General features: G+C 44.6%; 1 protein-coding gene and 1 long non-coding RNA gene across 2 annotated transcripts; one reads left to right on the top strand and one right to left on the bottom strand.

Annotated features, from left to right (window-relative positions):
- Positions 1-353: 353 nt before the first annotated feature.
- Positions 354-18,545, top strand: LOC117193847 (putative uncharacterized protein DDB_G0282129). The gene is made up of 6 exons (XM_033398548.1): positions 354-1,139; positions 11,867-11,915; positions 13,220-13,355; positions 15,302-15,417; positions 15,545-17,425; positions 18,519-18,545. Coding segments are annotated over exons 1-6 (2,211 nt in total). The 5' UTR covers positions 354-1,137.
- Positions 18,546-24,007: 5,462 nt separating this feature from the next.
- LOC117193765 lies at positions 24,008-25,366 on the bottom strand. Its single transcript, XR_004474681.1, has 2 exons — positions 24,632-25,366; positions 24,008-24,581 (listed from the first exon to the last, which is right to left on the bottom strand). It is a non-coding gene; the product is annotated as an uncharacterized LOC117193765 (long non-coding RNA).
- Between the last annotated feature and the right edge of the window lie 323 nt (positions 25,367-25,689).

Here is a 25,689-nt window from a genome sequence, read left to right as displayed (position 1 = left end):
GTTCTATCAGCATGTTGACAAAGTGTCGAACAGATATATCGTATGCATTTATATTAATATCGATAGGCCCGCTTTTTTTTTTTAAAGCACTGAACCAACGGCGGCAATTAAGGAATAAATACAATGGTTTTCCTTGAAACAATAATGTCAGTAATGCCAAAATAATAGACAATAAAGTATAAAGAACAAAAAGCTGTGTATCTTTATGGTTCTGTCTTTATGGGACGTCGACGAACAGACTCGAGCCGCAACACGTTGCGATAAGTTGCATCGAGCAAGATGCTTTCTGGACACATGTGGCTGGGCAACAATATCCAGCACCAGCGGTTTTTGAAGGCGGGCATATTTCAAACAACAGCGGGCGGGCGCGGAAATAAAACCGGAGAAAAGAAAAAAAGAGTGTCGGATTTTTTTCGAAACTCAGAAACGAAAAATAAGTCCGCTGATAAACCCCACAAATACATGATGATAAAAAAGGAGAAAAATCAAAAGAATATATTAAATAAAAAAATATATCAACATATCTAAATAAAACTGTTGTGTTCGTAGCCCGATCGAAATGTGTGGCGGCAGCTAAGCCAGAAACAAATCAGTTAACGTGACAATCAAATGATTAATTAGCCAAAAGGTGAAACAGTGCATTCTATGTGAAACGATCAGCTGATTGGATTTACGGACACAGCCAGAAGAAAATTGAAAAATTGTAAAACTATTGAAGTAGAGCCAGTGCCAAGGAAACCCAAAAAGAAATTCGAATAAAATTCAAAAGTTGTCGCTGTCGCTGTCGCAAGTGCAATATAAAAATATATATATATGTACATATTGTTAATCGGAATAATAATTGTACATAACATAAAGTGCAGCGGTAAAAAATTCCAAGAAATAAAATAACATAAAATAAGGTGTATTGAGAATTGCCGCTCGGATTCGATTGCATTTTTGTGCGCCGCGCTTCGGCCCCGAGGAATCATATGAAGCTTGATTTTCGCTCGGAGTCTTGTTCGCCGACCACAGCAGAAAGCCCCAGACCCAGACCCAGCCCCATGTACGACTGCCGACGATATTACGCACAAACCCATGTTGGATTATAATTTATACCCTTAAATTTGGGGGCTACAATGCGGCCAGAAATATACAATGTAAGTACAATTTCAATATCGCAGCGGAGTGATTCAATTTCACCAGAACGATCGCAATTCAAATCTAAAAATGTGAAATTCCTTAGATATAGAAAAGTTAATTCTTGGGCCAGGCCAGAAAGTTGTGAAATTTTCCTAGAATGTATTTTTTAATGGAATGGAATTATAAAATAATAAATGAGACGTGTATCGTTCCACCTTTTAGTGAGAATTCATTCAGAGCTTAAGCGATTTGTATCTTTTGTGGCGTAACCACGTTCAAAAGGAGGCAAAGAAAAAACCACGCCGTACGCCGTACCCCCAAAAAGCAAACCTAATCAAAGGAATAATCCGCAAATACCATGACCTGTGACACCTATACTATACCTATACGCCATCTGTGTGTGTGTGTGCAGCCCTCCTTTATAGGGGCCAAGCGCTATTTCACTTAAAAATAAAAAACAATTCAAAAGCACATTTATATGTTTGAAACATGAAATATGAAATCGCATACGGTTTCGGTTTCTGTTTCTGTATCTGGTTCAGGTCCATAATTGCCATTTATAACTTGTTATGGCACCAACACATGCAAACTGTCAGGATAAATCAGCCGCTCCATGTGTGTGTGTGTGTGTGAGTGTACTGCTCTGTGTGTGTGTGTACAACCCCTTTTTTCGAAAGATAAAAAAAAACTTTCGAGGGTCGTCGGGGACTTGTGGCGTGTTCAGATCTCAGGACATTTACCTGAGTTCTAAATCAACTGCCAGCGCGGCCAACCCTCGGCTTTAAAAGCGTGGAGCAGTCGCCCAAAAGAGTTTCCAATCCAGGGAAAAAGTAAACCAAGTTAAACCTTTAATGCCCCAGCCCCCGCACCCCACCGACTAATTCGAACTAATTGTCTCTAATCTCACACCCCATCCGAGGCACCTCTGGCAGGGCAGCAATAAAACACGTTCAACATTTCCCAAGTCAAACATGGCCACGCCCCAAATGGCAACGCATTCGAGAGGCGATAAGAGCCAAAGAGACAATATTTGATTTTTATACCCGATACTCAAAATGAGTATTGGGGTATATTAGATTTGTGGTAAAAGTGGATGTGTGTAACGTCCAGAAGGAATCGTTTCCGACCCCATAAAGTATATATATTCTTGATCAGCATCAATAGCCGAGTCGATTGAGCCCTGTCTGTCTGTCCGTCTGTCCGTGCGTCCGTCCGTCCGTCCGTCCGTCCGTCCGTCCGTCCGTCCGTCCCCTTCAGCGCCTAGTGCTCAAAGACTATAAGAGCTAGAGCAACGATGTTTTGGATCCAGACTTCTGTGATATGTCACTGCTACAGAAATATTTCAAAACTTCGCCCCGCCCACTTCCGCCCCCACAAAGGACGAAAATCTGTGGCATCCAAATTTTTAAAAATACGATAAAACCAAAAACGCAGAATCGGCGAGGATGACCATATCTTCTACAGTGCAAAATCTGAACCAGATCGTATAATGATTATAGCCAGAATCAAGAAAACAATTTCATTCTTTCTCGCTCTGTCTCTCTCTAACACACAGGTTTCATGGTCGGTTTTGTCAATTGCAAGATATGAGTTCAAGGATCTCAGAACCTATAAGAGCCAGAGCAACCCAATTTGGTATCCACACTCCTGTGATATCGGACCTTGACCGTTTCGTGTCCAAATTTCGCCACACCCCCTTCCGCCCCCGCAAAGGACGAAAATCTGGGGCATCCACAAATCTCAGAGACTATAAAGGCTAGAGTAACCAAATTTGGTATCCGCACTTCTGTTAGATCTCACTATAAAACTTATATCTCAGAATTTCGCCCCACCCCCTTCCGCCCCCACAAAAGACGAAAATCTGTTGCATCCAGAATATTGCACATTCGAGAAAACTAAAAACGCAGAATCATAGATAATGACAATATCTATCAGATTGCTGAATCTGGATCAGATCGGATTATTTTTGTAGCCAAAAGCAAGAAAACAATTTTCAGTGGCTACGCAGCGCCCGACGTCACGCTCAGACTGATTTTCTGTCTCTCTCGCACGCACTCTTTGTCGTGTGTTTCAATATTAGCGGCGTCTGCCGGAGGAGAGCCATACTGACTTAGTATCGGGTATAACTGTAGAGTTGCGGTGTCCGCAGCAACTCACAACGTTCCCCCTCGTTTTAGTTCGAATTTGTTCTTTTCTTTTATTAATTAAACGGAAATAGGAGCAGATAACACTCGAGAACAGAACCCACCCGAAGGGTGATAAGCCCCAATGGCAGCCCGTTATGGAGCAGCACCTCTGGAGCCTAGGGTGGTGGAGCGTGCCCAGCATCTGGCCCTGTCTCTGCCTCGCTAGACTCGCAACAATCTCCGTTATACACATTAATCTACCACACTCTCCTCAAGAGTTTTATTGAAATTTATTGTACGATTCGCCAAATCACATGTTCTAATGGCAAAAACATCATAAACCCGGCTATGCCCCTGTATTTATGACTCGGCACATATTTGTGCAGCTTTGATTAATGCAATCACTTGACATCGAGCCCAGAAACAGAAACCGAAACCGAATCGGGTCCAACCAACCATTTCTAACTGTTCAGCCTTCCAGCATTCCATGGGAAAGAACTGCCACTGGCAAAACGTGTCCCCCGCAAGTTTGTAGAAAAGTTTGCTGGCGTCTAAAAGTTTTTTTTTATACCCGATACTCAAAATGAGTATTGGGGTATATTAGATTTGTGGTAAAAGTGGATGGGTGTAACGTCCAGAAGGAATCGTTTCCGACCCCATAAAGTATATATATTCTTGATCAGCATCAATAGCCGAGTCGTATGAGCCCTGTCTGTCTGTCCGTCTGTCCGTCCGTCCGTCTGTCCGTCTGTCCGTCCCATTCAGCGCCTAGTGCTCAAAGACTATAAGAGCGAGAGCAACGATGTTTTGGATCCAGACTTCTGTGATATGTCACTCCTACAAGAATATTTCAAAACTTTGCCCCGCTCACTTCCGCCCCCACAAAGGGGTGAAAATCTGTGGCATCCACAATTTCGACGATACGAGAAAACTAAAAACGCAGAATCGTAGAAGATGACTATATCTTCTAGAGTGCAAAATCTGAACCAGATCGTATAATTATTATAGCCAGAATCAAGAAAACAATTTCATTCTTTCTCGCTCTGTCTCTCTCTAACACACAGGTTTCATGGTCGGTTTTGCCAATTGCAAAATATGAGTTCAAGGATCTCAGAACCTATAAGAGCCAGAGCAACCAAATTTGGTATCCACACTCCTGTGATATCGGTCCTTGACCGTTTCGTGTCCAAATTTCGCCACACCGCCTTCCGCCCCCGCAAAGGACGAAAATCTGGGGCATTCACAAATCTCAGAGACTATTAACGCTAGAGTAACCAAATTTAGTATCCACACTCCTGTTAGATCTCACTATAAAACGTATATCTCAGAATTTCGCCCCACTCCCTTCCGCCCCCACAAAGGACGAAAATCTGTTTCATCCACAATATTGCAGATTCGAAAAAACTAAAAACGCAGAATCATAGATAATGACTATATCTATCAGATTGCTGAATCTGGATCAGATCAGATCATTTTTATAGCCAAAAGGAACAAATCAATTTGCACTGGCTACGCAGCGCCCGACGTCACGCTCAGACTGATTTTCTGTCTCTCTCGCACGCACTCTTTGTCGTGTCGTTTAATATTAGCAGCGTCTGCCGGAGGAGAGCCATACTGACTTAGTATCGGGTATAACTGTAGAGTTGCGGTGTCCGCAGCAACTCACAACGTTCCCCCTCGTTTATAATTAGGTTTACGCGCGGTTGGCAAAAAGCTGTATGCCTGCTCTGCTCTGGTTTCAGAACAAAAATTGAGTAATGCAATGCCGGGAACATAGGCGTATGACGCCACAGGCTGTGGCTCCAAGTCACGTTCCATACCTGGTATGGGGGCTAAGCGTTTGGTTTATGGATGAGTTATTGTCAAGGCTGTGCTTTCGATTGATTTATTGGCCAGGCCCAGCGAGCGCCTTATCAGAGCTTATCAAATGTAAAAGCGACTTTTATGGCTGCATTTCTGTTCGATAACAAAACGGACAATAAATCGATATATCGATAGTGCATCTCGGGTGCATAATTATTGTTGTTTGCCTCGAGAAAAGGTGTCATATTTGAGCAACTCGCACAGTCCCTAGACATTCAATCAATGCACTTGCCCGCATGTTTGCCTTGGGGCCCGACTCGGGGCCCGTCTGGGCCTGCCTGCTCACTGTTGACACTTTGGGAAAGTTGCTGAATGGCTGCCTAGCACTACAAAGTCTCTGGCCGCTGCCACTTAAGTAGCCCGTCGTCGGACGGGCTGGCTATTTATCAGAAAGGGCTCTGAAAGCGGTTTATCACCCAATAGACCAGCAGCAGCAGCAGCTGTCGCTGCGACGAAAATCGCATAAGATCCCACCCCTCGAACAGGGCCGGGCCCATTCCGCTTCACGCCTTTTTCAGGAATTATGCAGCAGCATCTGAGTAACAGTAGCAGAGTGAGGGCTGCTAATGAGTCGAGATTTGTGTTGCGGCAAGTCGCACCTTCGCAGCTCCACAGCAGCTTCCATCGCGCAGCCTTGACACTGTGCTCCGTGCACATCAACTCATTTTGGGCGACTTTTGATCCGGTTCTTCCATATATTGTACGTATATCTAGCGACAGGCAACAAAATTAGCTTATCGCTGGGGTACATTGAACTCTCACGGGCTCCCGATTCCCCGTCGGATCTTTGTTGTGTCTGTTTATATTTGGGGCGTTGCTGCAAGTTCAAGTGCTTAAGGGGGGGAGGGTTGAGAGACAAGTTCTCGAATGGATGGACCTCTGAGTGGGTGCCAAAAGTAGGCAAGGTATTGCTCCATGTACTCTAGATTCCGCTCTCTCCCACTGGCAGTCGCATTCTCGCATTACCCACACTCAAGATCGTGCGAATCCGGCCTCCCACTGCCGCCTGTCGCTGCAAGCATTATATAAATATTTTCATATAAAGCACACCGCCTGTGCGCAACTGGCAACTGTCAAAGTCACTAAAGAACGTGTATCCACCCTCCGCTGTCCTCTGTCCGCTCTCGGTGCTACTAGAACTTCATTAAGTCGCAGCAAATGCAATTGCAGCCGGTCGGACGAGGAGGAGTCGCAGGAGCATCAGAGGGGATGAGGCTTAGGGTTGTTGCTGGCTCGGCGAAAAGCGCAAGGTGGATGATGCCAGGGTATTGAGTGACATCCAGTTGCAACCCCTAAAACAAAAGGAAAGACTGCATCGCACTGACACGCACAATTGGCAGCACGGAATTTCACACTGGGTCTCCTCGCGGAGGGGTGCTGTGGGGCTACAATTATGTCGAGGCGATTACATGATTGATGAGGTGCCCGCGAGAACACGTGGCCGCAAAAGTGGCCGCAGGAATCTAAACCATGTTGTCGGACATCGTCTATCACTTTCTTCGGGGTTTATCTGTGGGATCTTTTTCGCCAACTCACTGTCCACCGGCTGTCCAAATACTTGGGCTTAATCTAATCGCCGCCGCATTCCTCAAATGGCAGTCCCGCGAATATATATATAAATTCACATTTAAAGCGGTTACTATTTTGTGGATGTTGAATCAACAAGTGTTAAATTCCAGTGACAACACGTGCCCGTTCTCTGAGGCGAAACCCAAACAAGTTTGCTGGGTACTGGGCACTGGACAGATCTAAAGTCATCGGAGGTAACTGAGTTTTCGCTGCTGACTAGTTGGCTTCACTTAGCACATTTATCGGTCGTTGGGATCGGGCCGAAACACTTGGAGTTTAATTATACCCGATACTCAAAATGAGTATTGGGGTATATTAGATTTGTGGTAAAAGTGGATGTGTGTAACGTCCAGAAGGAATCGTTTCCGACCCCATAAAGTATATATATTCGTGATCAGCATCAATATCCGAGTCGATTGAGCCCTGTCTGTCTGTCTGTCTGTCCGTCCGTCCGTCCGTCCGTCTGTCCGTCCCCTTCAGCGCCTAGTGCTCAAAGACTATAAGAGCTAGAGCAACGATGTTTTGGATCCAGACTTCTGTGATATGTCACTGCTACAAAAATATTTCAAAACTTCGCCCCGCCCACTTCCGCCCCCACAAAGGACGAAAATCTGTGGCATCCACATTTTTAAAGATACGATAAAACCAAAAACGCAGAATCGTAGAGGATGACTATATGTTCTAGAGTGTAAAATCTCAACCAGATCGTATAATTATTATAGCCAGAATCAAGAAAACAATTACATTCTTTCTCGCTCTGTCTCTCTCTAACACACAGGTTTAATGGTCGGTTTTGCCAATTGCAAAATATGAGTTCAAGGATCTCAGAACCTATAAGATCCAGAGCAACTAAATTTGGTATCCACACTCCTGTGATATCGGACCTTGACCGTTTCGTGTCCAAATTTCGCCATCCACAAATCTCAGAGACTATTAAGGCTAGAGTAACCAAATTTGGTATCCGCACTTCTGTTAGATCTCACTATAAAACGTATATCTCAGAATTTCGCCCCACCCCCTTCCGCCCCCACAAAGGACGAAAATCTGTTGCATCCACAATATTGCACAATCGAGAAAACTAAACACGCAGAACCATAGATAACGACCATATCTATCAGATTGCTGAATCTGGACCAGATAAGATAATTTTTGTAGCCAAAAGGAACAAATCAATTTGCACTGGCTACGCATCGCCCGACGTCACGCTCAGACTGATTTTCTGTCTCTCTCGCCCGCACTCTTTGCCGTGTCGTTTAATATTAGCAGCGTCTGCCGGAGGAGAGCCATACTGACTTAGTATCGGGTATGACTGTAGAGTTGCGGTGTCCGCAGCAACTCACAACGTTCCCCCTCGTTATACCCGATACTCAAAATGAGTATTGGGGTATATTAGATTTGTGGTAAAAGTGGATGTGTGTAACCTACAGAAGGAATCGTTTCCGACCCCATAAAGTATATATATTCTTGATCAGCATCAATAGCCGAGTCGATTGAGCCCTGTCTGTCTGTCCGTCTGTCCGTCCGTCCGTCGGTCCGTCCCCTTCAGCGCCTAGTGCTCAAAGACTATAAGAGCTAGAGCAACGATGTTTTGGACCCAGCCTTCTGTGATATGTCACTGCTACAAAAATATTTCAAAACTTCGACCCGCCCACTTCCGCCCCCACAAAGGACGAAAATCTGTGGCATCCACAATTTTAAAGATATGAGAAAACCAAAAACGGAGAATTGTAGAGAATTACCATATCTTTAAGACTGCGGAATCTGAATTGGATCGTATTATTATTATAGCCAGCATCAAGAAAACAATTTCATTTTTTCTCGCCCTGTCTCTTTCTAACACACACGTAGCATAGGCGGCTTTGCTTAGAGTAAAACATTAGCGCCTAGATCTCAGAGACTACAAAAGCTAGAGCAACCAAATTTGGTATCCACACTCCTAATATATCGGACCGAGACGAGTTTGTTTCAAAATTTCGCCACACCCCCTTCCGCCCCCGCAAAGGACGAAAATCTGGGGATATTCAAAAATCTCAGAGACTATTAAGGCTAGAGTAACCAAATTTGGTATCCGCACTCCTGTTAGATCTTACTATAAAACGTGTATCTCAAAATTTCACCCCACCCTCTTCCGCCCACACAAAGAACGAAAATCTGTTGCATCAACAATATTTTACATTCGAGAAAAATAAAAACGCAGAATCATAGATAATGACCATATCTATCAGATTGCTGAATCTGGATCAGATCAGATCATTTTTATAGCCAATAGGAACAAATCAATTTGCAGTGGCTACGCAGCGCCCGACGTCACGCTCAGACTGATTTTCTGTCTCTCTCGCACGCACTCTTTGTCGTGTCGTTTAATATTAGCGGCGTCTGCCGGAGGAAAGCCATACTGCCTTAGTATCGGGTATAACCGTAGAGTTGCGGTGTCCGCAGCAACTCACAACGTTCCCCCTCGTTTTAATTTCCATTCAGCAGAGTTGATTTATTTATTTCCAAATCAAAATACCCATAGAATCGAATGGACAATCTAATTAAGGCCTGAAAAAATGTCCAAGTGATTAGATTGCACTTTTTTAAAGTGGTTTGGTGACGTAGACGCCGCCACAAGAGGCACCAGTCCATACACACGCACAGCTCTGGCACTAGTATTGGTGAGCTTTTGAAAGCTGCGCCTCAAGGCGCTCATAGCCCGACCTTTGGCTGTCGGTGAGCCGTGTCTGTGTGAAAGCTCGCCTTTGGGAGGTCCCCAGCCATGGCTCGTAGCCAAAGGAAAACTTAAGAAAACTATTCAGTATTCAGGGCACATTCCAGACAAGAGCTGGAGGGTCCCTTTTTGGGCTCCCGTATCTGCCGGGGATGTGCCCTGTCTGCTGTCTGCATACCAAATAAGGTAATTATGAGTCGCATTGTAATGGCCTTACATACATGGGAATCGCTTAGAGCTACAGCCACAGCCACAGCGGGTCACACGGATGGGCTTTTGTGCTGTTTTCGGTTTCGGCTTTCCGGCTCCCTTGCGGTTGCCTAGCCAGAGCTTTCCCCCTACCTGGCCCCTCACCATTGATCAGTAAGCAGAATGGCCAACAACTCCTCCACACTTTTCATATTTCGGGGAGCCCAAAAGCTGATTTAATTGCTTGCCAAAGCGAAAGCCAAGTCTCCCGGGGGCCACATATTCATGTGTGTGTGCACATTTCAAACGGACCGTATTGTCTGCCGTGAAATTGAAAAATGATAAAAATCGCACGCCACACGGCCCGAGGCATTTGATTTTTCGGGGACGGCCCACTGAGAGGGCAAATGGCCAGGGACTTGCAATGGGACTTGAATGCGCCTCCTCCTCCCAGGGCTGGTTTTGCCCCCGTCCCTCGCCCTCTCTGTATTGATTTCTAGAGCTTGATTCTTTTATATTTTCACTTTTCAGGCCGGGCAAAAAAGACCTTCGTCTCAAGAAACTACCCTTTTCGGTCTTGAGTTCTGTGTTCTCTGTTCTGGGTTCTCTGTTCTCCGTTCGGTTTTCGTTTTGTTTTGTTCTTGCCTGGACATGGACCTGGCGGGGATTAGTGACTCGTGAAACAGTATATGCAGAATACTTGTGCCAAGACTTTCCCGGCCACAAACGTTGTTCAGTTGAATCGATAAAGAACGAGGGCGAACGTTGTGAGTTGCTGCGGACACCACAAATCTACAGTTATACCCGATACTTAGTCAGTATGGCTCTCCTCCGGCAGACGCCGCTAATATTAAACGACACGACAAAGAGTGCGTGCGAGACAGACAGAAAATCAGTCTGAGCGTGACGTCGGGCGCTGCGTTGCCAGTGCAAATTGATTTGTTCCTTTTGGGTATAAAAATGATCCGATCTGATCCAGATTCAGCAGTCTGATAGATATGGTCATTATCTATGATTCTGCGTTTTTAGTTTTCTCGAATCTGCAATATTGTGGATGCAACAGATTTTCGTCCTTTGTGGGGGCGGAAGGGGGTGGGGCGAAATTCTGCGATATACGTTTTATAGTGAGATCTAACAGAAGTGCGGATACCAAATTTGGGTACTCTAGCCTTAATAGTCTCTGAGATTTGTGGATGCCCCAGATTTTCGTCCCTTGCGGGGCGGAAGGGGGTGTGGCGAAATTTGGACACAAAACGGTCAAGGTCCGATACCACAGGAGTGTGGATACCAAATTTGGTTGCTCTGGCTCTTATAGGTTCTGAGATCCTTGAACTCATATTTTGCAATTGGCAAAGCCGACCATGAAACCTGTGTGTTAGAGAGAGACAGAGCGAGAAAGAATGAATTTTTTTCTTGATTCTGGCTATAATAATTATACGATCTGGTTGAGATTTTACACTCTAGAACATATAGTCATCCTCTACGATTCTGCGTTTTTGGTTTTATCGTATCTTTAAAAATGTGGATGCCACAGATTATCGTCCTTTGTAGGGGCGGAAGTGGGCGGGGCGAAGTTTTGAAATATTTTTGTAGCAGTGACATATTACAGAAGTCTGGATCCAAAACATCGTTGCTCTAGCTCTTATAGTCTTTGAGCACTAGGCGCTGAAGGGGACGGACAGACGGACGGACGGACAGACGGACAGACGGACGGACGGACGGACGGACAGACGGACGGACGGACAGACGGACAGACGGACAGACAGACATGGCTCAATCGACTCGGCTATTGATGCTGATCAAGAATATATATACTTTATGGGGTCGGAAACGATTCCTTCTGGACGTTACACACATCCACTTTTACCACAAATCTAATATACCCCAATACTCATTTTGAGTATCGGGTATAAGAACAAAAGCCCGGCCACTTGTGCTCACTTGTGGGGTGACATTGAGCCAGAGCCAGAGCTACTGGAAGGGCTCTCCATAGAGTCCCATAGATGGTTGCTTTTAAAGAGCTCACGATCATCTCATGATGAAATGACTTAATTGTTGTTCAATCCCCAGACCCGAGACGGAAGTCCGTAGCACAAAAACAAACACAAATAAAAACGTTGAAAACAAATCAATAAAATCAATAATAATCATTAATAATCATTAATAATAAACTGTAGGATTTATGCAAATTTCTCTGTATTTTTGAATCATACACAGTTCTCGAAATTCCTTATTTATAGCGGGTATCGTAAGCCCTACTACAGCCGTTCCGTTCTTCTACTTTCAGGTTACTACAGTTCACGCTGCCCAATGTCAGGACTATTTTTATACTGATGGTGAGTAGCCCTTGATTGATTTACTATATAGTCTGCCCATCGCCAATCGGCAATCGCCGCTTATGTAAAATAATATTTTTTTTTTACATTTTTACGACTGCGGGTAATTGTAAAGGTTAGCGGATTTATGGCGTATAATTTGTTGTATATATAATCGTGGGCAACTAATTTATGTGGGGGAAACCTCTCTCCTCTCGGCCAAACTGGTGTCGACCCTTTAACCCAGTTTCGGCCATCTGGGATTCTTCAAACCCCATCGACACTCGGAATAATTATCAGAAAATGCCATAACAAGATCGAGATTGAGAGTGTGTGTAATCGAAAATGGGTGTGGAGTGGGGGAAACCCATTCAGAGTTTGATACGAGAGCGTTTGTGTGTACTTTGGAGTGGCTCTGTGGCTCTGAGGCTCTCCACGCTCTGGGGTCTCTAATAATAATTATTATTATGATTATCACAGACACTCTCGCAGACACGCACACACGCACCAAAGCGTCATTGAACTGTGGAAAAGGTCGCCCGTCAAACGATACAGTATTTTCGGCTTTTGAGTAGTGCAAACACTGCCCCCAACCAACCATCTCCGATCTCCCAACTGCCGCTCTGCCGCTCTGCCGCTCTGACAAGCGGTTGAGGAATGTTCCATCTGGCATTCCATACGGACCGTCGACGGGCACGCGCCTCCCCGGCACTTGGGCCATAAGTTCGGAGCTCCTTAGGAGCTCCTAAAGCCCCCCACTAAGCCCTGGGGGTATTTTTAGCAATTTACCCGAAAATAACTAACCAACGACCTGGACGTTGGTGCCGTGCGCTCTCCGTAGACCCGATAAACAGTCGATTCCACAATCCATTCCGATATGTCATTTGTCTGGCTTGCGGCTTGCCGCTTGTTTTGCTGATTTGCATATATGCCATATCTACGCGTGATATCATTAATGGTCTTGGTGAAATTCAGTTGGTCAAAGGTGGAAAACGTGTCAGCCAAGAGAGACATGAGTCAGACCCGTGCCAGCCAGTGGGTGGAGCCAGTCAATCGGAAAAGAGGGCGGGGCCACCCACTGGGATGGCTCTAACTTCAGGTCCGTGTAATCCAAATGCAGGGAGCTACCAGGGCAGGCCGCTTAACGACCCAACTTGGACCATTAAAGGCCTTGGGTCGGCCGTGTCACATGTATCCGAGTCGGGCGAGGCTAATGGAAATTTATGGGCCAAAAGGTTTTCGTTATGCTGGGCTGCTGGGATTAGTCGCCAGATGCGAATCAGCTATTAATCGGCATACTTTCTCTCTCTCCCTCTTCCATGTAGGTAATGCTTGCTCTTGGGATCAAAACAGGCGCAAAGAAAACGGACGAATATGTTTTAACGTTGAAGAAACACAACGATCGTGCGCTGCACATCAACGCGCACGGCAAAGTGACCGCCGAGGACATATCGCTGGCACGTAAGTATCCCCTCCTCGCCCCCACCACCTCCTCGCCACCCGCCAAGACATTCCCGAGTTCGTTCATCAATTACCATTGGCATTTAAATTAAATTGGCATTTATACTAGTGTGCGAGAGTACATCCCATCGTATATATTTTGAACTCTGTCTCCCCCGTCTCTACCCCTCACTCCCGCCCACTGTCTGTGCATATGGCGTGCTTAATTAAATTATTGGTAATTATACCCGATACTCAAAATGAGTATTGGGGTATATTAGATTTGTGGTAAAAGTGGATGTGTGTAACGTCCAGAAGGAATCGTTTCCGACCCCATAAAGTATATATATTCTTGATCAGCATCAATAGCCGAGTCGATTGAGCCCTGTCTGTCTGTCCGTCTGTCCGTCCGTCCGTCCGTCCGTCCGTCCGTCCGTCCGTCCGTCCCCTTCAGCGCCTAGTGCTCAAAGACTATAAGAGCTAGAGCAACGATGTTTTGGATCCAGACTTCTGTGATATGTCACTGCTACAAAAATATTTCAAAACTTCGCCCCGCCCACTTCCGCCCGCACAAAGGACGAAAATCTGTGGCATCCACATTTTTAAAGATACGATAAAACCAAAAACGCAGAATCGGTGAGGATGACCATACCTTCTACAGTGCAAAATCTGAACCAGATCGTATAATGATTTTAGCCAGAATCAAGAAAACAATTTCATTCTTCCTCGCTCTGTTTCTCTCTAACACACAGGTTTCATGGTCGGTTTTGTCAATTGCAAAATATGAGTTCAAGGATCTCAGAACCTATAAGAGCCAGAGCAACCAAATTTGTTATCCACACTCCTGTGATATCGGACCTTGACCGTTTCGTGTCCAAATTTCGCCACACCCTCTTCCGCCCCCGCAAAGGACGAAAATCTGGGGCATCCACAAATCTCAGAGACTATTAAGGCTAGAGTAACCAAATTTGGTATCCGCACTTCTGTTAGATCTCACTATTTCGCCCCACCCCTTCCGCCCCCACAAAAGACGAAAATCTGTTGCATCCACAGATTGTCATCTATCAGATTGCTGAATCTGGATCAGATCGGATCATTTTTGTAGCCAAAAGCAAGAAATCAATTTTCAGTGGCTACGCAGCGCCCGACGTCACGCTCAGACTGATTTTCTGTCTCTCTCGCACGCACTCTTTGTCGTGTGGTTCAATATTAGCGGCGTCTGCCGCAGGAGAGCCATACTGACTTAGTATCGGGTATAACTGTAGAGTTGCGGTGTCCGCAGCAACTCACAACGTTCCACCTCGTTTAATATTTGATTGATGTTATGAACCGCCACGAAGCCGCCCCAAGCGCCGTCCAGTGCGTCTTTTAATTTATTTCGGAATTTGTTTGCTTTTTCTGCGGTTTTCCAAGCCTCTCTCGTCTGTGAAGTTCAGAAGCAGCCGCTCGTAGTAGGTTGATGGGTGACCGAAAGCGACAAACCAGCAACAGGCCGCAGGGGCAAAGGTCCGGGGCTGGGACTAGAGCCTTGAAGCATCTCTTCGGGCCTCAGTAATACCCTCTCTCTCGGTGAGGAAACAGAAAACTGTCACTTGGGTATTTTATCTTATCAGTGGAGCTAGTGCCTGGGCTTTAGGCAAGTTGATCGATTTGCTGTGGCTCTACCTCCCCGAAGGTCTGCCCCCAGACCGTAAGAATTTAGAGATTTTTCAGGGTTAAGTCCCCCACCCCGGCCACTGAGAGGGAGTTCAACGACTAAACGGCAGTTGATAAATTGATTTCATTAAATGTCCCAAGAACCGGCGTCCCACATGGCGCACTTATCAACCGACCAACGCCTTTCATAACTTTATCGGAGAACCTTTCAATTAATTGAAATTAATTAATTAACCGCCGTCGACTATTTACACAATAGAAAACTTTTGTTTGCCAATAATTAATTAAATTTGATTTTTCGATTTCCACAGAATCCTTCACGATGGACAGTGTGGGCGATGCACTGAGCGTGGACTTCAAAATCACCATCTATGCCAAGGATGTGGACTACTATCTGTGCTTTCATCAAGGCAGACTTGTTGGAAAGGTGAGTCTCCACCGGATATACCTAGAGAACGTTCCCTCCCTCACCATGATATCCCTGTCTCTGGCAAACCCGACTAACGGCAGCTCTTGCCTTGCTTTCTCTCCCTATCTCGACCCTCTCCGAACAGAGAAACGCCACAAACGACTGCCACTTCAGGGAGTCACTGGATCACGGCTACTATCAGTTCACGCACGCCTACAATCCGGTGCTGCATGTGGGGATCAAGCGCAACTTTAGGCCCATCGGTCTGCGGGACATGGAGAGCCCGAATCGGATGCGCAATGCGTGTTTCCTGTTCTTCCGCTCGGAGGCGGAGCATTTCCGCAGCAATATGGCGCTGTTGGCTCCCAGGAAACACAAGTTTTCCACCAAAACCACTAAAGCGACCACCACGTCGACAACGACAACAACCACGCCCAGTACTACAACCAGCAGCACTACAGCCAGACCCACAACAGCCCCCACAACCCCCCCCACCACCACAACCACAATGTTGAGCCCAGTGCCAGTGTCGGGCACGAAACGCGTGCGTGGAAGTCCGCGTCGCCCTGCAGCATCTTCGGCAGCAACCAGTATTACTAGCGATAGTTCTTCTATAGCCCACAACAACCACAACAGCAATAGCCTTAAGTCCTACAACCAAGCCAATAGCAACAACAACAACAACAACAAGAAAGACAACCACTTGGATGACATGCTGCAGGAGCAAAAAATCATCAAGCGAAACTGGGAACGGCGCCAGCACCGCCAGCAGCAGCAGCAGCAGCAGCACCGCCTATGGCAGCGGCAGCAACACAGCGGCGCCACAGTGGGGGCCATGCAACAGCCGCAGCCGAAGAACCTGGAGGTGCGCCACCATCACAACAACGCCGCCCTCATGGAGCGGCGACGACGCCGCCGGCTGGAGAGGCGTCGCCACAAGCAGCAGCAGCAGCAGTGGGAGCAGGTGCAGCTCGACACCGAGCACCTGCCCAAGGCCTCGTCGTCCGCCTCCTCGTCGACGGCCACCACAACGGCCCTGACGGCCACAGCGGCCTCGCTGGCCCCCTCCGCTTTCAATCTGGTGGCCATCCTGGCGGCCAGCAGTCGTAAGCGGGACAGGCGGAAAAGGTCTGCCGCTGCCGCTCCCGCTGCAGCGAGATCAGCGGGTTCCGGTGCGGCCACAAGGGCGGACATGCAGCTGGTGGAGATGGCCTCGCAGCGCCACCAGCAGCAGGAGCAGGAGGAGGAGCGGGAGCGGGAGCAGCAGCAACAAAACGAATACTCAAGACCCTATGTTAATAGAAACCTAGAAACCCTAAGGCCAGAGCAAACCCTGCAGCTACCACCACACCTAAACGTAAGCCGTAATCTAAACGTAGATCTTAGTCTATATCTAAATAGTGATAGCGATAATGTTAATAATGCAATACCTGCCTTGCCAAAAAACTACAACTACAACTACTTGTACAGTAACGAGCATTATAATATGAGTACTAAAAGTAGCACGACTGATTCTAGTAGTTTAGAGACTAGCACTAAGTTCGATAGTCCAAATAGCCATAGCCATAGCCATAGCCAGAGCGCGTTCAATCAGAATATTGACAATAATCTTAAGCAATCCAACGATCGAATTGACAGTGTGGCAGATGAAGCCGCAACGAAAGTGGAGCCAGGGGCAACAGCGGAAGCGGAAACAGTTATCGAAACTGTGGCGGAGAATCGCAATCATATTGATGCTAATAATATAGTCGACGATGGCTCTCCCATCGAGCAGGAGCACGAAAAACATATTCTAAAGAAGCTTTTTCGTAGCCTAAACCTGTCACAGCCGCAGCAGCAGCAGCCTCAGCAGCAACAATATAATATTGATAACTATAATGCAAATATTAACGTTGTTAACGATAACGGGCTGCTGATCAATAATAACCATAATAGTAATTATAACGAGCAATTTGCGAATGACGATGAAACGATACGAATTCGAAATAATAAATATGAAACACATATAGTACAATACAAACCTGTGGTATTTATTTCGAAAAGAAACCCCTCCTGTGTTCCCCCTATCAAACATACAGCCGAAGATACACTGTTCCCAGCTGCTAGTGGAAAAGACTTTCAAATTAAAGGTAAGATTATGGCTAAAATGATGTCTCATAAACTGATCTATAGGTAACTAGTCCTTGTCCTTCCCCCCGGAAAGCATATTTGGCTGATTTCTCCACTCAAGCAGTTTTTTTGGACACTCAATTTGAATTGGATTTCCCCACTGAAAAATATTGGAAAAAAACGCTAAATCGAACGTCGCCTATGACCTCAATCCGTTTGGAGCGGCCAGAGTCGCCGCAGAGTCGCGGGCAAAACGCGGGGGCGCTTTTCGGCAATTTTCATCACAAAAGATGCTTTGGGTCTAAGGGAAATTTCGATGTTTGATAGCATGTCAGGGGGCATGTTGACACCGCATAAATCATAAATGAATGTTACACCTCTGTCTGGGCAGATCAGCCGGTTTGGGGTTTGATGGCACAAACAAATGAGATACAAAAATTTGCATGAGAATATGTCTCGGTTTGGCGTCAAAATATTTCAACGGCAAATAGCTCACTGGTTTTGAGTAGCGTCGAATTTATCACCCGAGGAGCAGTGCAGGAACAGCCTGGGTATAATAATGTCGGTCTTATATGCAAATTATTTAATTTTATTACTTTCTTGTATACAACAAATACCATTATATCGATTTTTTGTTGACTTTCGGCCCCGATGCCCGATCATCGATGGTTGGTTGGCGCCTTCGAAAATTTCGTTTGAATTTTGTGGTTGACTGAAGTTGAATGTTTATTAGCCAAATTAGCGTGTCAGGTGAAATTTAAGCAGATTTTAGTTGAGCCCCTGGCTGGCCGGCTGATTATGGGAAAATGATTAGATCCGCTTACGGTCGGGCATCTGAAAGATGCCTTTTTTATGCGTTTATTTTTATGACACTTATTCTAATGAAGAAACATTTTAAGCCACAGCTTAAGTGACGGAAATACCTATTCAGCCCCCAGTACCAGCCACAGGCACTACTGTATCTGAGAGATTCATATTCATGTTGATTTTTAACCATTTTTCAAGTGCAGCTTACGCTGAGATTTTGCCAACTCTGAGGACAGCCAGCCATTACGGGAGATTAGTTGGCAGCTTTATTTAATTGTTGAAAATTAAATACATTTCTTGAGAAGCGATCTGGCAGATGAAAAAGGAAAGTACAGAAATTGTTGTAGCTCTAGAAAATTCTTAAACTACTCCCCAACCCCCAACCCCAAAAATTATGATTAAATGAATGCGAATTTATCATTATATTATCGTTATTATGGTATATATAGCAAACCACAAAAGCCACAAAATCCGCTTTAATGATGACCAAATGTATGCGTCGGTTTTCGGGGTTCGGTTAAAATTAAAATCTGACGCGCACTCAATTAAGTTTATTGCATTGCAAATCATGTCCGTAACCCCCCCCCTTACAACAGCCCCCACAACAGCCCCCACAACCACCCCCACCACCACAACCACAATGTTGAGCCCAGTGCCAGTGTCGGGCACGAAACGCGTGCGTGGAAGTCCGGGTCGCCCTGCAGCATCTTCGGCAGCAACCAGTATTACTAGCGATAGTTCTTCTATAGCCCACAACAACCACAACAGCAATAGCCTTAAGTCCTACAACCAAGCCAATAGCAACAACAACAACAACAACAAGAAAGACAACCACTTGGATGACATGCTGCAGGAGCAAAAAATCATCAAGCGAAACTGGGAACGGCGCCAGCACCGCCAGCAGCAGCAGCAGCAGCACCGCCTATGGCAGCGGCAGCAACACAGCGGCGCCACAGTGGGGGCCATGCAACAGCCGCAGCCGAAGAACATGGAGGTGCGCCACCATCACAACAACGCCACCCTCATGGAGCGGCGACGACGCCGCCGGCTGGAGAGGCGTCGGCCACAGCGGCCAGACACTCGCCCACTCCTAGCCGATCCACTCCGCCCCCCCCCACACTGACCTTCCTCATTGCCGGCGGCACCTTCCTTGGGAGCCGCCTTGTTCTGTTCTGCCATTGTGTTCTTTAATAACTTTTCTTTTTTCTGGGTTCCAATTTCGCTGCGGCCTTTAAAATGGGTTAAAGTCTTTAAGCATTTACATATTTGTTTTTCGATTGCATTGTACCCAAAAATTATAACCCCTCAAAATGAGTACAGGGCTGCAATCCATTTGTGGTGAAAGGCAGATGCGTTCACGATCCCATATTGTAATTATACAAGTATCAATGGTAATAAACAACAATAAGCAGCTCCGATTCGTACGATTCTGATGGAGAGATTCACGTTACGAAGTTACGACAAAACCGCACCGAAACCGCTAGCGAAATGCAGAAAATGATTTCCAATAAGAGCACAAATTTTAGACATTAATTTATTTAAATAAGGTGAGGCACAAGAGGGCTGTAGTTCGTGGGGACACACGCACCAAGAGAGAGTCAGATCAGCACTACTGCGAATGCCTCACCCTATTATGAACTTCACTTGGAGCGAGAGCACTCATTCCTTTCCGATTCTCTTCTTCACTGCACTATTCCATCCTGGAGTGACAGAGGGACAAAACTTGACGAATTTTCAAGCACGCACACACATGGCTGGAACTCAATATGAGGTGATCAAACGAAAAAAAAGCGAGACAACGAAACAATTTCACATTTTATATTTTGCCACATAAAAAAATAAATTTTTCAAAAATTTTGTTCTTCTGCACATACATATGTATGTACATATATAAAATATATGAAACACATATACATACATTTATCACAAATTGCCGCACTTTTCCTTCGTCGAGCTGCATGCCGCCATTTTTCCTCTTTTGCGCTCCCGCCTTTACACTTTATTGCACTAAAACACAATTTTATGTACATAATCACTAGATCACTACACTAAACTTCACTTCAAAGACCGACATTTTCCGAATTTTCACCGATTGAAACGCGGAGCCGACTTGCGAACGCACGCTTCGACCGGGTGAAAAAATTTGAGTGAGACCGATGCAAATGAGTACATTCTTTGATCTCCTACTCCTCTTTCTATTTGCTCTCTCTCCAACGCCCTCTGGGGTACTTTTGTTTATGCTTATCTCTACTCCTTGTCTTCATCCTCTATTACTGCCAAGCGATATCAATTAAATTAAGTAATTTTACAGAGAGATCAATTACTTTGAATAAATTAAGTAATTTCGCCAAGCGCTGCACCTACACCGCGCACTGCAATTCACCCTCCAGTCACTCCATATCACTCCCACACAGACACGCTTTTGGTCTCTCTTTTCAGTAGCCGGGGAAGAAGATAAGAAGCACGATGAAATTATGCAAGGTGGTCCGAGAGTCCGCACACGCAACGCGCTCTCTAAGACCCGACTCATATCGCTCAGTACAAATATCAAACGCTCTGAGTAGTGCTGAGCGTAAAATGAGACCCGAAAAAGAGTAAGCAGACCGACCACCTTGTATAACTGCATCATGAGCAAAAGTACCCGAAGCTAGCGTGGGAGAGAGAGCCAATAGGAAGAGTAGGAGAAGATCAAAGAATTAACGCATTTGCATCGTTCTCACTCAAAGTTTTTCACTCCGTCAAAGCGTCCGTTCGTAGGTCAGCTCCGCGTTTCCATCCCTGAAAATGCGGAAAATGGTGAAAAATCCAAGGGGATATATAATATATAAATATGTAGAAAAACATATTATTTTTGCATACATTTTTTTTTCATGTGTAAAAATATGTTACTATTTCGTTCTTTTGCTTTTTTTCGAATAGTACCCGAATGGTGCGTGGGAGAGAGAGCAAATAGAAAGAGGAATAGGAGATCAGAGAATGTACTCATTTGCATCGCTCTCACTCAAATTTTTTCACCCGGCCAAGCGTGCGTTTGCAAGTCGGTTCCGCGTTTGAACCTGTGAAAATGCAGAAAATGGTGGAAAATCCAACAGGGAAAATGTCCCGCAGGTGTGTAGTGAAGTTTGGTGTGCAAAAAAAGTGTTTCAGTGGAAGAAAATGTGCGTTTAAGGCAAAATAATGCGCCTGATAAAGGGCGCGGGCGCAGAAAAGCAGCTCGTCGAAGGAAAAGTGCATCAATGTGTGATATTGTTTGTATGTATTTATATGTGTTTTATATATTTGATACATACATATATGTGTAGAAAAACATATTATTTGGCATAAATAATTTTTTTTTATGTGGCAAAATCTAAAATGTGAAATTGTTTCGTTGTCTCGCTTTTTTTTCGTTTGATCACCTCATATTGAGTTCCAGCCATGTGTGTGTGTGCGTGCTTGAAAATTCGTCAAGTTTTGTCTCTCTCCCACTCTAGGATGGGATAAAGCAGTGAAGAAGAGAATCGAAAAGGAATGAGTGCTCTCGATCCAAGTGAAGTTCATACTGCATTCGCAGTAGTGCTGATCTGACTCTCTCTTGGTGCGTGTGTCCACACGAACTTCCGCCCTCTTGTGCCTCAACTCATTTGAATAAATAAATGGCTTTAATTTGTGCTCTTATTGGAAATCATTTGTTGCGTTTCGCTGGCGATTTCGGTGCGGTTTTGTCGTAACTTCGGTGTCGTAAGAATCGAAAATATGAGCAAATAAAATAAAGTTTATTGGTAAGTGGGAAAAGAGAATATTTTTCTTTTTAATGCATCATTATAGCGCATGAATATAAATATTTTCAGCAGGGTGGAGCGTAGTCTGCTTGCGATTTGATACCAAAATAATACTTTTACAGCGGACCAAATGATTCTTGCATTTAATTTGTACCCATAACCATACAAAAAACAAAAACAAAGGAGATCAGCAATCTCTCGAGCTGAATATTTGTTGATTTCTGGATTTAACAAATTAAAGAACAATCCCAAATATTTAATGCTTTCATGTCTCAATGTCTCATACAGATCTATTGTTGGAATCTATATTTGTAGACCCGATACTTATGTCTGTTTGTCCGTCCCGATGAGCGCCTATGTATATCTTGTGTATAAAAGTAGAGTCGCAGCCGTAGCTGCGACCCCCAGCGTGCCCCCTCGCTTTAATATATTTTTGAAAGTGCCAACTACTTGACATTTGCTTTCCCAGACGAGTCTCAGCCGAGTCCCAGACTTTCAAATGTCCGAACACCGAACTTCAACTCTGTCTTTCGCCCTTGCTGACCATCTTTTGTTGGCCGAAAGCTTGGGCTTTCAATGAGAGTGCGACGGAAATTCTTTTTGGGCCCCCTTTCTATTGTCGAATAGGCTTTTGTGTTCAACTTTTCATTTTCAATCAAGCCTGTCAAATTTGTCAAGCTCAACGAGTTTTCAAGTGGCTGGGAGGAAAAAGACACAAAAAATTACAAAAATTCAAAGAGTGGGGCAGAGTGGGGACTGGGTTCTTCTAATCAATAGCATCTAATTAAATGGCGTTGATTTGTTGACCAAAAACCAAAAAATCCTTTTGGTTTTAATGCGTTTTTGATTGGGTCGAGCCGGCTTACCCTCGGGGGACTGGGGACTGGGGGACTCTCGATCTCCGGCTGCCCCTGGGCTAGGTGTGAGGCATTTTGATTTATTCCCCCTGTAGTGTTCAGTCTTTGCCAGTGAGTTAAGGCCAGAGCCTATTTAGGCTCTAACTCCGACCGTGGCCAATAGATAGTTTTTTCTGACCTCATGTTAATAGGAAGCTAGGTTCGAATGCGCGCATTCTTGCTGTGCTCGGGTCCAGCTCGTCGGATTGGTCGGGGTTCTTTCTCCCCTAGCTACACAGTTTTCCTGACACAAATCAATATAATGCGCTTCAAAAAAAAATAAGCAGGATCTCGACGTTAATATCAATAACCAATAACAAAAACTTATTTCCACTCTGCGCCGATACGCATTTAGAAAACGCTTAGAAAAAGTGTAGTTCGTCTTCTGTCTGATGGAGGGAACAGCGGTGATATATGTCCCTAGTCTTTACCCACCCAACCATGACAAACGCGTTTACATTCGGGCGTTGTCCCAATTCAAAGATCCAACATCTTCTAGTGCATTTTGAGGGAGATAAGCATAAGTACTTGACGGACGGAGATAATATTTAGTTTAGGCAGACATATTCATGATTGCAAATTCCTTTTATTTTTATGTTAAATGTCCCTAACCATGTGAGATTGTATTGATATATATATATAATTTTTTTTTTTTTTTTTTTTTACATTAATTACAGATATAATCCGATTCCTTACATTTACAAATAAACAAAAATATACAGACTTCCTTCTTCTTGGATCAGCAAAAAAAACTTAATTATTTGAGCATTTGAGGGGGGGTAGTATTCTTTCAAATCAGTATATATATATATCTACTTCAACAAACTTACGCCTGCATTGGTGTATAGACATTGTGGTTTCAGCCACTAGTGGTACTCACAGTAATTGGTTAAACTCATCGGTGTATCGTTGGGCCCAAGATGACTTTGACGGATTCATTTGTATGCACTGTGTAATTTAGAGGTTGGTCAGTATAAATGTATGTATATATATAAAGAGAAACACATTATCCCGAACTCATATTGCTCAGTTTTCAAAATCGTCAGTTACGTTACAAATTTACTCATTGGAGGAAGCTATTTAGTTACTACATTAATCAACACAATGATAAACGAGATATGAATATGTGGATCTAATCAGCTGGTTCTTAGAGCAGCAGCGTATAGATTTTTATGTGATAGTGATAAAGGCAAACGGGAACTTGCACTTGAAATTTAATTTGAGAAACACGGGAATCAAAATAAACACAAATCTGCTGACAGCAAGAGTGGTTCTGAGGCAATGTGGTTTAGGCTAGCCTAATTACTCAATCCTTTGTAAGTTTTCGTAGGTTGGTGACGATTATGTCCTCCGGCTTTTTTTTTACGAGATCGGCAGGTTCAAACTGATATTCGGACGTCCAGCAGTGGTGTATGGTGGTTGGTCTTTCACGAGCCGTAAATGATTTCCGATATTGAGCTAGCCCAACGTCAACGGTTCAGCCTTCACTTTGTCGCCGTGGATGTGCACTGCGCTAACTCCCAAACGGTCAGCTTGGTTGTTTTAGTAGTTGTTACCGTAGATTGGGTGGCCGGCTTGGCTGTATTAAGATTTTCCAGTACTCCTATCCCTAAATAAAACTGTGTCAGAACCTTATCTTTCCACGGTGGACTAACGTACCTTTGCTTCTTTCAAGAATTTCACTTTATTTTCACTTTTCCCTCGGGTAGTTCAGCTAACGCCACTCTTCGGATTTATTAATCCATATAAACAGCGGATGATTAGATAATAGTGAAAAATTGGAAGTTATGTAACTCCACGTGTCTTCACCATTCACTCTGCGATTGCGAAAATCACGAAAATCTATATATACGTGTGCCGTAAGTGAAACTATGCAGGGGAATGATTTCACATGAATAAAGTCTATTCGCCTGTACCTATTGCATGCCTAAGCTGAGCTTTAAGCTTTAACATAACTGTGCAATCGGATGATCTTCTGGATCTCCTGCATTCCACCAATTTCTTCGAGCTATGCTAGCGAGGGCGGTATGAAAAGTATCTTTCTAGAAAGTGTACCTAAAGTGTACCTTGTTCGACCTTTTCCTTTCTTTTTTTTTTTTCTTTTGATTTTCGAATAGTTGGACACTACAACCACAGATAATGAAACAAGACCTGCTCGAAGGTACATTATCTGAAAAAAATGCTGTTATTTATTCTTCACCTGAATATCTTTGAGATGGAAAACTCCAATCTTTTTCCCTGCTGGGTTCACCAACTCATAATAATATGGGCTTCTTTTTTTGAGAACCTTTGCAGAAATGAAAACCGGAGCTAACTTCGAACTAAACTTCTTACTCGCGTTGCTCTGGGTAAAGTTACGAGCAAAAACCTCGTCACCCGTTTTAAGTTGTACGTTCCTACAAAGAAGATTATATTTGTTCGCGATAAGCTCATGTGATTTCTTTATGTTTTTCTTAGCGTCTTGTCTTGCCAGTTGTAACAGATCGGAGTGTTCTAATCGGACGTCGTTGCTTAGCAGATCCACGTTTCGCAATAGGGTATAATCTCCTCCGTTCAGAATCATGTTCTGACCAAAAACAAGGAAATATGGTGAATAACCAGTACTTCGATGCACCGCTGCTCTAAACAATCATCAAATCGATGACCAGGTTTTTCACAGTTCCAACAGGTTAGGTTTGATGGCTTCCGTTGAATCGCGAGGACTTCTGGATCTGGCG

The sequence above is a fragment of the Drosophila miranda genome (genome assembly GCF_003369915.1).
Source record: "Drosophila miranda strain MSH22 chromosome Y unlocalized genomic scaffold, D.miranda_PacBio2.1 Contig_Y2_pilon, whole genome shotgun sequence".
Lineage (NCBI taxonomy): Eukaryota > Metazoa > Arthropoda > Insecta > Diptera > Drosophilidae > Drosophila > Drosophila miranda.
Note: the sequence above shows the minus strand (reverse complement) of the source record. Positions and strands in the feature narration are given on the sequence as shown.